The sequence below is a fragment of the Equus przewalskii genome, chromosome 2 (assembly GCF_037783145.1).
Source record: "Equus przewalskii isolate Varuska chromosome 2, EquPr2, whole genome shotgun sequence".
Taxonomy (NCBI): domain Eukaryota; kingdom Metazoa; phylum Chordata; class Mammalia; order Perissodactyla; family Equidae; genus Equus; species Equus przewalskii.
In genome coordinates, this window is record NC_091832.1 from 80,003,635 (window position 1) to 80,021,552 (window position 17,918).

General features: G+C 48.0%; 1 protein-coding gene across 3 annotated transcripts; it reads left to right on the forward strand.

The window, feature by feature from the left end:
• Nucleotides 1-5,496: 5,496 nt before the first annotated feature.
• On the forward strand, nucleotides 5,497-16,397 carry SFRP2 (secreted frizzled related protein 2). Of its 3 annotated transcripts, none has more exons than XM_070608847.1 (4): nucleotides 5,497-5,642; nucleotides 7,870-8,660; nucleotides 11,024-11,104; nucleotides 15,233-16,397. In XM_070608847.1, exons 2-4 carry the CDS (start codon nucleotides 8,162-8,164, stop codon nucleotides 15,535-15,537), a joined length of 885 nt encoding a protein of 294 aa, XP_070464948.1. In that variant the 5' UTR covers nucleotides 5,497-5,642; nucleotides 7,870-8,161; the 3' UTR covers nucleotides 15,538-16,397. The 3 variants fall into 3 exon arrangements, with proteins under 3 accessions (XP_070464948.1, XP_070464947.1, XP_070464946.1); XM_070608846.1 differs by having other exon boundaries at nucleotides 5,567-5,642; nucleotides 7,766-8,660; XM_070608845.1 differs by lacking the exon at nucleotides 5,497-5,642 and having other exon boundaries at nucleotides 5,826-8,660.
• The last annotated feature ends 1,521 nt before the right edge of the window (nucleotides 16,398-17,918 follow it).

Sequence of the window (17,918 nt, forward strand, 5' to 3'; positions counted from 1 at the left end):
TCCATTTGTTGACATACAGGAAGTTGTTTACAAATAGTCTGCATCGTTTGATTGTATGCTTATAAAACTTTCTGTATATTCATGTTCTCCTAAGTTAGAAGAATATAACTATTTTTCACATTTTTTTGTACATCTGGCCAGTGAAATTAAAGAGATTTCTACTTTCCTCTTTATCATTTTCTATGTTGCCTGGATTTTTTTATGTGTATTACTTCTATAAACAACAATGAAGCATTTTGGGGGATGAAGCAATTCATGAGTAAAAATGAACTTGACAATTTTCAAGTTAATCATATTAACTTGATTTAATTTTCAATCCATTCTCTTCAGTCTTCTACCCAACTGTCTGCTGTTGATTTGGGAAACGCAACTGTGCAGGATGTATCATTTATCTGGTAGTTAACGAGAATTTCTCACGTATCTATTATGGTTTAGAGTTTTTAAGACACTGAATAGTCTTCTCTTTCTCTGAAAGTAAATTTATAAACTGGACAGAATGTAATCCCCCTTTGTTAGTTTAAGCTGGTTTTAAGTGAGGGCAAGGAACAGACCTCTCACGACCTCCTACAGAAGGCTTCTCTGATTGCCTGCTTACGAATGTAAAAAACTATATTCTATCACAAGTCAGAAAGTAACTAAAGTTCTCAAACGCAACCTGCAAATGGGTCATCAGCTTTGGCCCCATCAACACATATTTTGCTCTAAGAGGACCTTCATAGCCCTTTAGCCAAGTGTAGTGGGAAAAGCCTTTATTCTCAGAAATATACACCATCTTCACCTTTAAGCTAAATGTAGAGAAGTGGAAATTTTCCTTTTACCCACAAATACTCAACCATAAACCCCTCAATGGCAGAGACTTTTTGATTACTCCCACAGTGCATGGTAGAGGCTCAACAATCTTTTGATGGAATAGATGGGGTTAAACATCAAGGAACTCGAGGAATTCCTTCTTTAAGGCATTAGGCTGCTAATTATATCATCTATAGTTAAAGAGAAGAGCAGGGCAGAATATTTGTCCTGCCTGTGGAGACATGGTAACATTCCACGGAAATCATGCCAGCGACTACCTGTCCAAGTCTTTCAGATACAGTAAGACTATCCTAGGGAATAATACACCCTTTCACACACAAAAAATCCAAAATGGGAGAAATCTGGTTTGGAGGCTGAGTGCAAGCAAGATGGACACCTTGCTCCCACCTCCCTCCCCAACCCCTCCCCCATCCCCAACTCCTCCGAATGAAAGGAAAACTAGCATAACAAGTAAAAGGTTTCAACTTCATAACACCAAAGAGAAGGGAGTTAAAGACATGTTTTCAGTATTTATTCCAGGGAAGACTTGATCATAGAAACCCTCAGATAATCTTGCTCATTCTGAAGCTTATTTTGAAGCTAATCCAGGCAAACTTGGACATGGAAAAGGGTTTCTGAATTAGTACAAATAATAAATTAACTGTACTTATAAAAGCACTCTTTTTTCCCTTATTTTCTTCCAGGGCAGAACTTGTTATGAATTTCTTTAATTAATTAAGATTTCAAGGAAACAGGGAAAACAGCAAAGCTCTGGAAAACATGGCCAAGATGATCACTAGCTACTTCACAGACTGGCCATCTACCAGGAACCCAATTTGACATTTGGAAATGTTCTTTCTATGTAATATTTCACTCTCCATTGTACCACTGGAGAGTTACAAACTATTAAGAAATATTAGGCTTACTAATGAAACTTTATTAACATTTAGTGCCAATAAATTCAGTCAGAGTGCTGAGCCTGTGTATGCTGGATACTATGGTTTGAAATTACCGGTTACACTATTAGCCCGAACTCAACCAAAAACCAATGCTTTGTCCAATTGTTTGTCGCTGTGAATATCTGTGACTTACTGAAGCTGAGTGGGTCATAAAAGGAAGAATCACTTTAATGAATCTGACAAATGTCTTGGTATGGGCAGGATAAAAATCTACCATTATACCGAAAGAGCTAAACAGACAGACAAACACAGAGTATGGAAAGGTGTCCCTAAGAGTCAGTTCAGTAAGAATGACAAAGGACTTTCTATTCTTGGATTTGTCTCTGGAAAGATCATACATGTGCGCAGGAACTCAGATTCCATCTGTTCCTTTAGAGCCCACAGGCTTTATTGTATTGACTTTGTGCTCTTATCTGATGGCAATAAATTCCCACCAGAGTGACACACCAGCTTAGCCGGTGACCCCTGCTGTTCAAGGCAGACAATGGAGCAAGTCTTTCTTCCCAGCGACACTCTGTGGCTTCTGGACCGCCCTCTATGAATGGCCTTGGGATTTTGCTGTTTCCATTCAGGATTTCCTAATGTGAGCAATTAGGAGATGCTTCATTTCAAGAGTCTCATCAGCAGTTGCAACACATCAGTGAGCAATAAACTACCGGGACCCCAGAAACAGACAGGGAAGTTAGGAAGAAACGGGCAGGAGAGAGAAAAGAGACAGTACCCAATATAGCTGCTTGTATGTAAGAGGTGATCAATAAATCTTTCTTTAATTAAGAGTGCAAAATCGACTAGGTGTACAGAATTGACACGAATTTCAAATTTTTGAACCCCAAAGACCAAGGAATTACTACTGGTCCAGAAAATCTGAGACCTTATGCTGCAAACAAATAGTTGCTGGGGGGGGAGGTGTGTGCACTAAACAGAAATGGAATTTCCTTCCCAGAGGTTCACGACACTGAACTGCCTCCAGGTGCTCTTGTTTGGTTGGTTGGGGGTTTTTTAATTTTGTTTTTGTTTGTTTGTTTGTTGAAGCAGAAGCAGCCCAGGGATGCAAGTAGGACACGCCATGTCCTAGCCCAAAACGTCGAGGCCGATTTTCTCATTGAGGAACAAGAGAAGAAACAGAAATTGCTCTTTCCTAAGGCACCAACACGGCCTCTGCGATGTGCCTCTAGCTGTTCCCGAGAGAAGCTTACTACAAAACAGCTTTCCGGTCCATCCCAAGCCAGTCATTGACTGAAACATTCATGCGGCTGAGGAAGAGAAAGAAAATCATCTGTTGCAGCAGTAGATTATCACTGTAGGTGTAACTGGTTTTTGTTTTGTTTTGGTTTTTTTTTTTAATCATTTTGGAGCGACTGTTCTTAGTCATTCTACTGAGTTCCAAAAGTGTCCATCCCTTGCCTTCAGGCCCTTCTCAAAGACCAAGTTCGCTGTACCCGGCACAAAGCGGCCTCGGGAATTTAAGGGATTCTCGCTGGATTTGGACCCACAAACCAGAGAGCTCACACAGACACGCGCAGTTACAGCCCTCTCCGGGCAGGCTCCTTCTCGGCCAGGTGGCCCGCGGGTAGGGCCCGGGGATGGCTCCTGCTTCGCCCCCAGGGGAACCGTCGCCTCGCGCCCTGCGCCAGGGCTCCGGGAGCACTAAGCGAGGTCTAGGTCTCTGCCGCGCCTCCCCTCCCGCGCCCTTCCTCGGCCAGCTCGCCCCTCCGTGTGGGCCTCTGCAGGGGCGGGGACAGCGGGCACGGCCAGGGTCGGGCCTCCGTCGTGGCTCCCGCACCCCCCGAGTCAAAGCCTCCCTGGCTGGGCCCTTCGTTTGCTTTTCCAGCTCCGATCTGGGGCTCGCCGGCCCCTTGAGATCCTAAAGGAGATACGCGCAAGAGCTCGAGTCAGCAGTTGGTAAACTGTTCGCCCTCGGGCTTAACTCTCCTTTCCTTAAAACGCAAGGCAAAGGCTCTCCCGCCGCAGGTCCAGACCTCAGTATCAGAAACCCGCGTCTGAAGCCCTGAGGTCCGATGGCCCCGAAGGGAGCGCAGAGAGCACGGCCGGGAGCGCTAGCCCCTGCCCAGCGCGTTTGCGCCGGGAAGCTTCCCCTCCAGCGGCAGCCCGCGTCCTCGCTGTGGCGCCGGGGTGCGGAAGGCAAAGGCGAAAGAACGAAGCAACTCCCCCAGACCAAAAAAAAAGCCAGCCTCTTGCCCGACATGTAAAAATGTAACAGATGTCAGAGCCTCGACAGATTAAAGGAAGCTGACTTGCAGCCCTAGAGGGACCATCTGCTTTGGGAAATGGCGCCCCCAAATGGCTGCCGCGAATCCCACGGAAGGATGCTCCGGCTGGCGCGCAGCTCTGCCTGGCAAGGAGCACTGAAGGCCCGGGTCCACCGTTCTAGGACGAGAAGGTGACGTCACTCACCCGGCTGGCCTGGGCGTGGATGAAAAGCAAGCGGCGACGCTGTTGGAGACACCCGACAGATCAGGACGTGTCCCCGAAGCCAGCCCGGGCCGGAACTTCACCCAGCCAAGGCACGTGTAACACCAGCAGATGTACCACTCACTGTGTGACCCGATTCCAGTCACTAAACCCCTGTGAGCCTTAGTTTCCTCGTGACTACTTATTCGCAGAATGATAATCACACTCACCTGCCGGGTGGCAGTGAGGGTTTCAGGAGACAGGGGGGCTCTCGGTCAGTCTGTGAGGTCAGCCTCTTGGCGTCGGCGCGGGTCGTCCTTCCCGGTGCTTCCGCAGGGCGCTCCTGGCCTGCCCTATGTAACTGTCTTCATCCCGAGCCAGGAGCTCTGGTAGAGGTTTAAAGCCTCCCAGGAGGCCGTGCTTTTCAATACGGAGCATCGAAACTCAAGCTTCACAATCGATAGGAAGGGCAGGTCAGTGATGTGGACATTTGGGGACTAAGAAGTTTATTTCCAATTCGAGGCTGCCCCTTTACCGGTGCTGGATTTGCGGAATTAAGAATCCGGCACATTACACGTGTCGTTCTTCCCCTTTTGCTTGCACTCCCTCTCAGAAATAAGAGTCCGTCCGCCTTAACTCTACTTTTCGCGAGTGGTGGTGGGAGGCTCCATTTCCGCCACTCTCCGGGGATGCAGAGCAGACTCCAGGGTCCCCGGGCTTGGAGACCCTTCCCACAGGACAGAATCTCCGAGCATGAGAGTGAGGGTCCTGCCTGCCCGAAAACTCTGTAGCTATAGTATAGCACAGCCGAATTGCTCTGGTGAGATTGGCGGGAACTTTCTTTGGGCCTCAAGATTCTTCAGTGCCTCAACAACAGGAAACGAGCAGAGAAGCCGGGACAAATCTAGAGCACAGATAGTTGAGCTCTTCTTCAGGCCTGCAGCATCTGGGTGAGATGCTCTTCACTGTGTGTGTGGCAGGGGCGGGGGGCCAGGGAGAGGACCAACCCCATCACCAGGGACCCATGGGCAGCCCCCTTTAAGCAGGCTGCCCTACTGGCTGCTGCAGTCAGAGGAGTGGGCGCCCACTGCAATCTACTCTGGGTTTGGGTGAACGGCGTTTCCGTTCCTAAGACGGGCAAGTACTACATGGACCCCGGCGGGGAGACGGTCAGCACTGACTCTCTGTAAAAGCAAAAGCCTGTGGCGGGTTTTGATGAGTACCAAGGAACTGAGGAGACCCACAGGCCAGAGGGTCAACAGGGAGCGCGGAGGAGTCCGGGTTAAGGAAGGCGCCAATGCGGGGCTGCACCACGTGCGCGCGTCTCGGCGGTGGCACAGCGACCCGGGCTGGGGAGGCGCGCCGAGATCGTCACCAGCCCTGTCCCGCGGGCACGCGCTTGGCCGGGCGCGAACGAGCGGCGGAAGGGAAAAGGAGTGGAGCGAGACCCGCGGTGGAGAAGAGAGACGCAGCCTGCGCAGGGTGAGATCGAGGCCGGGGGACGCGGTGCGAGGAGGAGCCGCGGGGCCGGGAACTGGGCCGGCTAGAACGGGACAGGGGCGCGGCGAGATGGAGACTCCAGCGCGGCTCCCGGCGCCCCCTGGCGGCGAGCGGGGCCACGCGGGCTCGCGAAACAATGCCCCGGGCCGCGCGGGCCCGCGGGGCGCCCGGGCCCCCGGCCGACCGCTGGTGTGCGGCCTTGCACCGCCTCAACCAACCCTGACCCGCTTCGGGCTCCGTGAGCCCAGCGCTGCGGGATCTGGGAGGCCGAGGCGCCCCCAGGGGAGGTCGTTGGGGCTGGGGGCGGTGGAGGAGGGAGGGCGCTCATCCCACCCCCACACCTCCTCCCGGGCCCAAGTCCTAGCATCTATCAAAGCTCAGGGTCTGATTAGCTGTTTGATTCGATATGCTTCCGTTTCATTTGGGGTTTGTTTTCAAAATAGTTTGTCTTGGGGAGCGGGGCTTTAGAAAGGAAAAGGCCCAGGACCAATTCAGCAGAAGAGCGGCCTTTTGCTGCCGCCCTGGCCCTGCCCCGGCAGAGCGTTCGTGTCAAAGGAGACAAGATGGAAGCTGGAGTCTTAGGGACCCAGATTCTTGGAGTCCAGAAGATGCTCTCTGTCCAGATGGCGATTCTCCTGGTGTGTTTAAGGCCAGGAAAGGGTAGGAGATCACAGAGTGGGCTTTCACCACCCACACATTAACCCCCTCCTCTAAGCGGTGGGACCACAAAGCGAGCCGGGCGACTTGGACCTGGGGGGGCCGCCAAGGCCAATGCATCTTTCCGGAAGGAGGGAAATAGGGAAGCTGTGGACCGAGCCTGTGGATGGCTCTAAGTGGCCGGGAAGTAATAACAATGCGCCCATCTTACATATGAAAGAACCTAGGCGGGCTCTCTCTCCCTGGATTCTCTTTGGATCTGCACCACCACCCAGCTGGGGAGGCTGAGGGGGCGGAAGCGACCTGCCCCTAAGGGAGACTTGGGGCGATTAGAGGAAAGGAGCACCCCCCCCCCCACACACACACACACACACACCTTCCCTCTGCTGGCACCCTTGTCCCGGTTTACAGCTGTGAACTTACTGTTTGCTGTCCTCGAGGGCACTAGAGCCCCAGCTCCCGGAGACAGAGGCTGGCCTGTTTGTTCACCTCCGCACACTCGGCCCCCAGCACTGTGCCCGTTGGCACGGGTAGGATGAAGGAACCATCTCTGCCAAGGCCACGACTAGCGCTCTTGGATCTCCAGGCAGGGCTCCTTCCTCTGCCCCGACTCCCCGTTCCTCACCCCTTCCCAGCCTGCGCACCCTTATGGCGCATTTTCTGCCAGTCCCTTGTGCCCAGCACTCTCTTTCCAAACTGCGCTGGGGGCCCATCCTGGCTCTCCTGAGCGCCCTGCTGCTGGGGCCCGTGTATCTTATGGCTCGTAATGCCTTCGAGCATGGAGTCAGCCCATTCATTGAAGGAGGGACGGCAGGTCTCTTCTGCAAAACCAGGAAATGGTGGGCAGTCGTGTGTGATTCTAACCAGACTCTGTAGTGGCGTTTCCACAACAGCAAAATCTAGACTTACCCCAACAAAATAACAACCCCAAGGTTTTATTTCCTTTTCCATGTAAACAATTTTGCTCATACGCCTCTATTTATTATTCTGGTTTTTAAAAGGGCAGGAAGGAGCACACCGTATGGATGGGCCAGGCTGGGAAACGTGGCTGGAGATTCGAGAGGAAACCAAGCTCGCCGAGGCAGCCTCGGGCGGGCAGGTCCCGGGCGCGAGCAGAGGGCACAAAGAGCCCGAGGGCTGCCGGCTCGCGGCTCCCGGGGATGCGGTTCCTCCACACAGCCCCCGGCCGGAGCGGAAACTTAAGGCTGGGGTCAAACTAACTCCGGCCCCGAGCTCGCGGGGGGCGGAGCAAGTTCCCGCCGGGACCGGTCGCGTCCCCAGCTTGTCCCCATCTCCCGCAGCCCGCGCCCCGCACGCTCACTGTTGGGGCACAGCTGCCAGGCTTGTCTATTTGTTTGTTTGTCGTTTAAAGTAATCCTAGGGCGCGCACTCAGCAGCATCTGAAGCGGGGGCGGGGGGAGGGGGCCGAAGCCTGAATTTCCTTCCAGGGAGCGCGTGAGGGGCATTCTCAACGGAAAGCCAGACCAAGAGTAGTGACCACCCCTCCTCGGATTACTCTCCATTGGCTCCTCCCTTGCTCCCCCTCCTCCAGATTTGCATAAAAAAGGCCAAGAAAACTCTGGCGGGGCCCCAGCAGCGGCTCACTCTGCTCCCCCGGGTCGGAGCCCCCAGGAGCTGCGCGCGTGCTTGCAGCGCGAAGCCGAGCGGAGAGCGCTTTGCCGCGCCGTCCTCCCCGCGCCCGGCGTCTCGGCGCTCCCGCCGCCCGCTTTCCAGGCCCACGAGCCCCGCCGAGCGGAGCGAGCGGGCTCGGGCCGAGCGCCGCCCGGCCGCCTCGCGCTTCCCCGGCTCCGCTCCCTCCGCCCCCCGGGGGTCGCGCGCCCACGATGCCGCGGGGCCCTGGCTCGCTGCTGCTGCTCGTCCTCGCCTCGCACTGCTGCTTGGGCTCGGCGCGCGGGCTCTTCTTCGGCCAGCCCGACTTCTCCTACAAGCGCAGCAATTGCAAGCCCATCCCGGCCAATCTGCAGCTGTGCCATGGCATAGAGTACCAGAACATGCGGCTGCCCAACCTGCTGGGCCACGAGACCATGAAGGAGGTGCTGGAGCAGGCGGGCGCCTGGATCCCGCTGGTCATGAAGCAGTGCCACCCGGACACCAAGAAGTTCCTGTGCTCGCTCTTTGCCCCCGTCTGCCTCGATGACCTGGACGAAACCATCCAGCCGTGCCACTCGCTCTGCGTGCAGGTGAAGGACCGCTGCGCTCCGGTCATGTCCGCCTTCGGCTTCCCGTGGCCTGACATGCTCGAGTGCGACCGTTTCCCCCAGGACAACGATCTCTGCATCCCTCTTGCTAGCAGCGACCACCTCTTGCCCGCCACCGAGGAAGGTAAGCCTTCCCCTTTATTCCCCACCCCTCTCCCAGCTCTGGTAAGGCTTTCCTGGAGGATCCCGCGGCCCTCGCCCCACATCCTGATGCATCCCCGCGGGTGGGGGGTGGGGGGTGCCAGTCTCGAGCGGGGCAGACGCTCTCCTTGCCCTCGTGTGTCATCGTGACAAATTTGAGACAACCGGCCCCCCCACACGCACACACACCCCTCCAAGTCTCTCATTCGCCTCCCGAGTTATACCAGTTGCTATTTCTTAGGGACAGTTTTTTAAAAAGAAAAGAAAACGAAGAAGTGAAAGTCGTTTTTCGCTTATAGATATACAATTATTTTTTTAAAAGCTAGCACGGGGGCCGGTATTCTGAGAGTGGTCCTGTGTGGAGCTGGTGGTGAGCACCCTGGCCAGAGGCTTCTCTCTCAGTCTCATGCGGCACGTTCTTCCCACTGGGCAGAATTCTAGGCACAGGAACATTCCCATGCAGGCAGGACAGCCGAAATGCACAAATAGCCTTTTAAGGTACTTTTTGTTCATTGCCGATTTAGGTTTTGGAAATAAAAGCAGGACTGACTCGGAGCGTGTTGAAATCTGAGCATTGGCTGCAACTGCTCAGGTGTCTAAGGAAGAGGGCGCAAAGGGAATCTCCAGGAATTATTTTTCTATCACTAATCAGCTTATATCTTAGGAGTGGTTTTAATTAACTGGAGAAAATCATGCAAAAGAGAGTTTCCTAAGTTTTTAGAAAACTGAGGGGGAGTTCCTGTGCAAAAACCATCAAAGCAATGAAAACCTCATGGGCTCTTGATACTCTTCCTACAAGGAAAACATCCAATGAGTCTGAGCTGATTTAGGTCCCCCAGGGATGGAAAGGGGGCTTCCTAATCCTTTTCAGGTCTCCAGCAGCATCTCCCTTTCAATCTCTAATTGTTTTCCTACAGCCATCATTAGTTAAAGAAAATGCAAAGTTGCTTAGCAATCTTTCCTGGCAGGCACCCTGGGTTTGCAATCATCTTATTGGTTAGATTTCTAATTTATTGCAAATGTTTGGCATATTTCAAACATTTGTCCAACATATACCACAGACCAACCAATACAGGTTAGTAACATTTTATATACATTCCTAGAGCTCCTAATTGGAAATGTTTCATTTGGGTTGGGTGAGGGGAGGTTTGGGCAGTTTTATGTGTGTTGCTTTTGTTTCTCTTTCTTTCCACTATCAGCACCGTTTTATACTAGATTTCTCCAAAAATCATTTCCCCCTTCAAAATAAAAGTTTATGTTCTTGAAAATCTGCTCTGTTCTTTTTCTAATTTGATAAATAACTTCAATCATGAGTCACATAAAGTTTTCTTCTGTGAAAATTCAGTTTCATATTAAAGAAAATCTAAATTCGCCTAAATTTTCAAGACAGCATTAGAACATTTATAAATGGGCGAAAAGGAGTTTTCTTTTTTCTTTTCCGAAGAAGTCAGACCCTTTCAGAAGAGCCTGTAGTAGGCTCTCTGATGCTTGTGCTTGTGCACATTCCTAGGTTTGGTCAGACTCCAGAGACAGTTTGCTTCAACTTTGATTAGCTTCAGGAAAAGCTTTGGGTTTTTTTGGTTGGTTGGTTGGGTTTTTTCTTTCTGTTTTTGAGAGTTTGAAATGAGCAAAGAGGGACAAGAAGAACCTGCACCAGGGATAATGAAATAAATGCTGCTTAACTCAAGCACAAACTTGGCAGAAAGCACGAGGTGATAGAGAACCCCTTAGAGCAGGCTGTTGTAGTTGGTGAGGTGTTTGCAAGGAGGAAAGAGCCCATTTGTGGCCCTCATCCCATATGTGATGCTGCCACTCCCTGTCCAGACTTGAGAATATCTTGAAATGACTCCCCTGAGACACAGAGCCCTTCTGAAGAGCCCAGCAGAAACCGGGCTGCACTGGCGTCCTGCAGCTGAGAAGGACAATCTTTCGGCCAGTTTCTGGCTACTAGTTTTCCGCAATCCCTTGAGGGTCTTCTAGCGCTTTCTCCTCAAAGGGGCTTTATCCTTATACACTGATGTTGTCCCAGGGTGGGAGGAGGAGCTAAAAAGTGGCAGCCTGTTCCAGTTAACTGTAGCTACACCTGCACACTCTACCCACAATGCCCTTCTCTCTGGGATTCATCATTTATTTTAAACACAGCATATGGGCATTTTTGCCTGTCAAAAAATGGGAGGCACAGGAGACTTTCTTAGAAATGAGCAATGCTCCTTTTCTAAAGGAGGCAGAAGCTGGGGTCTTAGAGAACAATGGCCAACTCGTGTCTGGATAAGCCTTGTGAGTTGTTTACAGACACCACCTGCTGTTCCCGTTTAAGCAAACTTACTAATTTTTTCACATTTCTAGCTCCAAAGGTATGTGAAGCCTGCAAAAATAAAAATGAGGATGACAACGACATAATGGAAACTCTTTGTAAAAATGATTTTGGTAAGTAGTTCACCACCACCACCAAGAGATTTCACATTCAAAAGTTTTATTTGCCAGTAAAACTTAAAGGTACAAATCATTAAGATGTTACGCAAAAAGGTTGAGTAAAATACCATCCCAGCTCATCTTTGCTAAATCATCTAACTTGCTCTATCCTTGTTTCCTCCCTGTGTAACTATCTTGTATTAAATCATATCTTTTTAGGTGAGATTCATTGTTCTGTTCAGCAATAATCAAATAATGAGAATTATTCAAAGTATGAATTTTCAATGGCACATTTTTCATTTCACTTTGGCTTTTTCTTGCCAACAAACATAATCTTGGGCCATGTTCTCTTTCAGTCACTTGACTTGTGCACCAGAGATGAAAACATATTAGCCCCAGCAAAACAGATTCATGGCATTAAGCTGGCCCAAAATAAAAATTTGCTCCAGCACCAAATAGAAATATTTTTACTTTATTCATAACCCATAATGCTTTGTTCTTCTGTGTTCCACCACTAGTGAATATATCCAACGTAGTGGTTAACAATTTGGGAGTGAGAAGTTCCTTAAATTTAAAAAGAAGGAAAAATAAAGCTTAGGAATTTGCTTTAGCAAGATACATGAAAGGTGCCAGGATGACGTGGTGCTTGGGGACAACAAAGAGTGCATGTGTTAAGTGACCCAAGTTTCATGGAGTATAAGTCATTACCCTTAAGAGAATATTATAAGAGGAAAGAGGCTTGAGACTGTCCACACAGAGCTCCCTCGGCACCTTATCTGCCGTCCTCAGGCCTCCCAGGTGAGGGATAAGCCCAGCCAGACACAGGATTCAGAGTTGGGAGTGGCAAAAAATGTCACGCACACTCCTGAGACATTCTTGTTTTCATCCCATTCCAAGAGCAGGCACCTTTTGGTGTGTTTGAGAGGTTGGTACCCTTTAAAATTTATTCAGGCAGAAGGTTGAACTCACTGGTAAACAGATATGACCCCTGTTCATACAATGTTTGAAAATGAAAATCTAATTTCACCTAAATTTTAACAGTTAGGTTACACAGATCTAATAGATCTGTATTAACATTTCTACATCCTCAACACAGTCCTGGAGACTGAGAGAAATCACTGTGGCTCCCACCCACTCTTGAGGAAGGCCCTTCCACTCTCTCCTTACAACTTACCATCCCAGCAACCTCAGACCTGGTCAGGCTGAAACTCTGGAAACAAGCCCATCGATGCTCCTTACAACCCACGTCTCTTTCAGGGAGTGTCCTGGGTCTAATCTTAGCTGCTCCCAGAACAACCACAGCCAGAGCTTTAGGAAAAGCTTCACGCTACCGAGGAAGGCCGAAAGAAAGGAAGCACCTCTAAGTCTAACCAAGCCTTCCCCTCAGCAAGAGCCACAAAACGGATGACAGGGTTTCATGTATCTATATTCAAATATATACGACTGTCAAAGTCATAGAGGGCGAGGCATGTTGGCAGCAGCAATCACAAATCTCCAGAGCCTTACCAGAACACAGTTCTTAGCTTCCATGCTACAAGATTTGATTAAGGGCAAAATAGAAAAATATAATTTTAATAAAATTTATACAAAAATGTATATAAAATATCATTTTCTTCTGGCAGCTTATGTCCTTGGCACTAGCTTTAATACAGATCTCTCTCCTGCTTGCTAGGAAAAAGTTGGCTAAATCACGGGCTCCGAAACAGTTGAAATTAGGGCACGCACCCATACACACACACACACACACACACACAATATTACTACTTGCTTTGTGGCTTGCCTTACAGAAGATCCCCTTCCTAAGGATGCTCTATCATGATCTGGGCCAAAAAAATCGGTGTCTGTGAGTATGTGTCCCCAGTGTTCTCTCCTTAGAGGAGAAAGCCTTTCAAAACAACATGGAAGTCATTACCTTTAAGGTATCACAAGCTATGTTTCCTATTTCCCCACATTCATTTTGTCACAAAAGGAGTAATGAACCTGAATTGTGAGAAGTGCATCATGCACTCCTGGGTTATAAGCAGTATTCCATATTGCCTCTGTACTTGGTGGGAGAAATGGAGAGGCAAAAGGAATGTGGGTATAAATCTGATTTATTTAACTTGAATCATCCACGAAAGCATCACACTCTTTCTCCACTGCACTCCTGAAGAATAGGGAAAATGCAGAACACCTCCTTATTTCAGTGGTGAATATTGGTGAAGAAAGAATGGCCCAGAACTGCCTGCCTGTGTATACAACCTATTGTTGGACTAGACAGTATCATCACCTCTGCCTCCTACCAAACCCTGCATCCCCATTCGCATCTTCCAGGGCAGGAAAAGTTATTTTGGGGCTTTGGTTCCCTATATTTGGTCCCAGCTGAAAATCCAGGGAGGAAATGAAATGCCTGATGTCTTCCCCTGGCAAGCTTTTGCAAAGTTGGTTATTTTATAGCTAGAGCAAGGTGAGTAATAAATCATCCCCCTGGTTAAAAGGGATCATTTTTCTGATGTTTGGAGCTCAAGAATGTTTAACTTGACCAGGTGAAGTCTCACACATGCTTTATCTGTGCTGTAGACAAGGCTCCCAGGTAACATATAACCACTTCTCCCACCACTTATCTTCCCCACCCCCATGCCTTACACAGAGGCCACAGGAACATGTGACATTTCCACATGACTTATTCCATGATTTAAGTCTCATAAACCCTGAGAACTCAGTACTACGGTTCAGATGCCTTTCAAACAAAATCATGGTTGGCCAAGTCACAGAGTCCTTGATTTACCTAGTTGAGCTTTGGTCATTTCCTGGTTGACTGGAAAAGCCATGCTTGGTCAAATTCTCTTTCTGAGACAGAAGGAAAGAAAGAGAGAATCAGAGAGAGAGAGAGAGAAAGAGAGAAATCCCCAAAGCAGTTATACACACAAAAAACCCTCTTCTCTATCACTAATTTAAACAATGTATTAAAGTCCATCAAAGTCAGGAAGTCACACTTGCACATCATCCATACGGAACAATGGTCAATGTCACCAGCACTCTTAGGACACATTACAGTTGGGTGTGTTAATGCTCCAACCAGGACAGAAAACTTGATGTTGCTTATAAGAGACCACAGTGGTGTTATAGGAGGAGGTTTGGGGACTGGAATTCTGAGAACAACTCAGCCAGGACACAACCTAACTGGGTGACCTCATGTAAGTCACTAAACTTCTCTGGATTTCAGATGCTTCATGTACCAACAAGAAATTTCAACTGGATGATCCCTTCTAACCTTAAAATTCTATCCTTTCTCTGCTTTCATGGAGTCTTGAAATTTAATTCCAGCATGTATGTTTGTATGGCTTTCTTTCCCAAAGCATACTGTTCAGGACTATAAAATGTGTCTTTTATAGTAAACCACTTACTTTTGGTCTTAGCATTCTAATGAGTCTACATATCCATTTTGGAAACAGTACATATATAATCTGTAAACGCCTTGGCCTTAGACAGGCAAATGATAGCATATGAGGATGAGGTCTGCAGAAAAACACTTTTACAGCTAAACATGTTGTGCTCTTAAAAAGACTCTTGGATATTTTTCTCCTAGTTACTTTCCCAAATCAAATGCAGCTGTTAGATCAATTCCCCCTCCCTGTAGTCTGTTCTTTAGAAAACAATGATTCTGTGATATAATTTCCTTACAGGTTTGTCCAAAAACCTCTCCGACGTAATAAATTGAGTTTAAAGTTTACAACCACAGAAGGATCATGTTTCGCCTAAGAGTCAGGCATCTCTTTTCATGCTGAAGTTTCCAATAGGGGAAGTCATTTGTTGAGGAGAGCACAAACCACATGCAACCTATGTACAAACACAAGAACACAAGGGCGAGGAAGAAAAGTTAATTGAGTCCCGCAAAAAGAGTTTTGAAAGGATGGCTGATCTGAAACAAAGTGCCTGGCAAATCCTTCAAGGCTTTAGAAATGGAGCTACCTGCTGCCCTCAGCTCCCAACCCCCGCCTGCAGCCCCTGACAGTCTCATTAGCTCTAGGAAGCTCTTCGTCCCTCCCCCAGGCCAACTCACACACATATGCTGTGGAACGGGGTGAGGAAAGCTCCCAATCTATACTCTATCCCCTCAGTATAACTGGTGTGATTCTTTCCCCCCACCTCTTGTCTTCCTAGCACTGAAAATAAAAGTGAAGGAGATAACCTATATCAACAGAGATACCAAAATCATCCTGGAGACCAAGAGCAAGACCATTTACAAGCTGAACGGTGTGTCCGAAAGGGACCTGAAGAAATCAGTGCTGTGGCTCAAAGACAGCTTGCAGTGCACCTGCGAGGAGATGAATGACATCAACGCACCCTATCTGGTCATGGGACAGAAAGTGGGTGGGGAGCTGGTGATCACCTCGGTGAAGCGGTGGCAGAAGGGGCAGCGAGAGTTCAAGCGCATCTCCCGAAGCATCCGCAAGCTGCAGTGCTAGTTCTGGCACGCAGGTTGCCCCGACAGGCCAGCTCCAGGGCTCGGCTGACCATTTCCGCTCCAGGACCTCTGCTCTCTCTCCCAAGCACAGTCCCCCAGCCTGGAGCAGCTCCCCCTGCCTTTTGCACGTTTGCACCCCCAGCATTTCCTGAGTTATAAGGCCCTAGGAGGCCTCAGGAATGGATAGCTGTTTTCACGTAAAGGAAAAACCCACCCAAATCTTGTAGAAATGTTCAAACTAATAAAATCATGAATATTTTTATGAAGTTTTTAAATAGCTCACTTTAAAACTAGTTTTGAATAGGTGCAACGGTGACTTGGGTCTGATTTTTTTTTTTTTCTGTTTGGTTTGGGTCAACTGATTTTCACTTTTCATTGAGGTTGCCATAACGTGCAAATAGCATCATTTTTCTGTGTGGCCCAAACTTTGGAGTCACAAACCTGGTTGAGATAAAGCTGGCTGTTATCTCAACATCTCTCTCATCTCCAGCCTGAGACTCAGCACCTAAGTCTTATAACAACTCACTTGTCATTTTACACCCTTTGGGAACTTACAACTGTAGCATTTATTGCATTTCCAGGTAGAGTACTTCCATTTATAAAAAGCACATTAACCATCATAGCATGATTTCTTCGAATAAAGGGCAAAGCAGAGAAATTTTATAATTGACCTGAGTACTTTAAGCTTCGTTTAAAACATTTTTTACTTAATTTTGCAAATTAAACCATTGTAGCTTACCTGTAATATACATCGTAGTTGACCTTAAAAAGTTGTAAAAATATTGCTTTAACCAACACTGTAAATATTTCAGATAAACATTCTATTCTTGTATATAAACGTTTCATCCTGTTTTACCTGTTCCTTGTCTCCTGTCTTCTCTTCTTAGTGGAAGGAATTGGGAAGGGAGCTGTACAAGAGTCATCACCTCCTTTCTCCTGAGGCCCAGCCCTCCCACAGTTGGCAGTGTCCGTTTCTTAAGTGACTCAGAAAGTGTCTCCCCCCTACACCACCTGGCTCCTGCCTTGTGCCTCACATCTCATACAGATTTTACTACTGCGGACACTACACAGAGGCAGAGATTTGCAGGCTGTGCAAAGAATCTTTCTGCTTTTGTCCCTTCTCATAGTTCAACAGCAGCTAATGTGGCAACATGACTCTAAACCTAAGGTTCATGAACTTTACAGTTGTGCTTTTCATTTCCAGAGATTTTCATAATGAAAAGGAAAAATCACTGCAAAAATGTTAGTTCCTTCCCCATTTAAACTCTAACCCTCAGATAAAGAGAGCCATGATTTGAATAGTGTCCATTGGAAGGCAGGGGTTAGGGAACAGAGGGCGAAAAAACAGCATTAAGGTGAGAAGGAGACATCCATCCATAAAATGTCCATCCAAATGTTTCATTATTTTATTTAGGAGCCTCCAGAGAAATTTTCTTAAACACATGAGGAAACGAAGTCTCAGAGGGGTTAGGCAGCGTAGCTCATGAGAGGCAGAGCCAGAGCTGAAACTCAGGCCTTTCAAATGATGAATTCTGTCTTCTACTCAACCTAGGAGTGGATTATAGAAACATGGTGGCACTCTCTATTCAACAAATATTTATTGGGCATCTGCTGTGTGCCTGGCCCTGTTCCAGGTGCTGGGCATACATACATACATTAGTCTTTGTTCCTATGGGGCTTAGGTGAAGTAGTGAAAGAAAATAAATAACCACAATTACAATTATATATTTATAATTGATAAGTTATATGAAGTGTATGTACAGGTAATATGTGAGAGCAATAGAACATCCCCAGCAAATCTGACATTTTTAGTGATGTTCATGTGAAGCCTTTATCTGATGGCATTTTCTTGATTTTAGTTTAAAAGTTTCCCTAACATACATCCATGAACTCTCTGCAGCACTTCGGGTCTTCTGGCACCAAAAGTCAATATCGCCTATGACCTGGGCCGCATGACTTTGGCAGTCCCTTTCATTTTCTCTAGGATGCCATTTGACTCTGCTTCTCATCTGATTCCACAAACTCAGGACACAACCCTCTTCCTACAAGGTCACCATGGGCTAGAGCAGAAGGGGGACACTCGTGGATCAAGACCAACACTCATTTTAAACATTTGGAATGGGAGACTAGGGACCCTGCAAAAGGCAAAAAAAAGAGAAAGAGAAGATAAAAGACAAAAGAAAGGAAACAATAAACCAAAGATTTAGGAATTAGAAGGGGGAAACGTGTACAATGCATCAAAACTAATGGAAAGAACCAATTTGTAAGAGACTGACCTGTCTGAGTGCCTCTCCAATCAATCCAAAAGCCACGTGCCCATATAAGAGAAGCAAAATCTTCAGCTCTGGATAGTAAGTTAATGCCAGACACGACCTCCTTCAG

Bases quoted from the DNA above. Each gene is read 5' to 3' on its own strand.
- SFRP2 (XM_070608847.1), top strand. From the start codon at position 8,162: ATGCCGCGGGGCCCTGGCTCGCTGCTGCTGCTCGTCCTCGCCTCGCAC. The intron at 8,661-11,023 runs GTAAGCCTTCCC...TCACATTTCTAG, and splicing joins CTTGCCCGCCACCGAGGAAG to CTCCAAAGGTATGTGAAGCC. The intron at 11,105-15,232 runs GTAAGTAGTTCA...TTGTCTTCCTAG, and splicing joins TCTTTGTAAAAATGATTTTG to CACTGAAAATAAAAGTGAAG.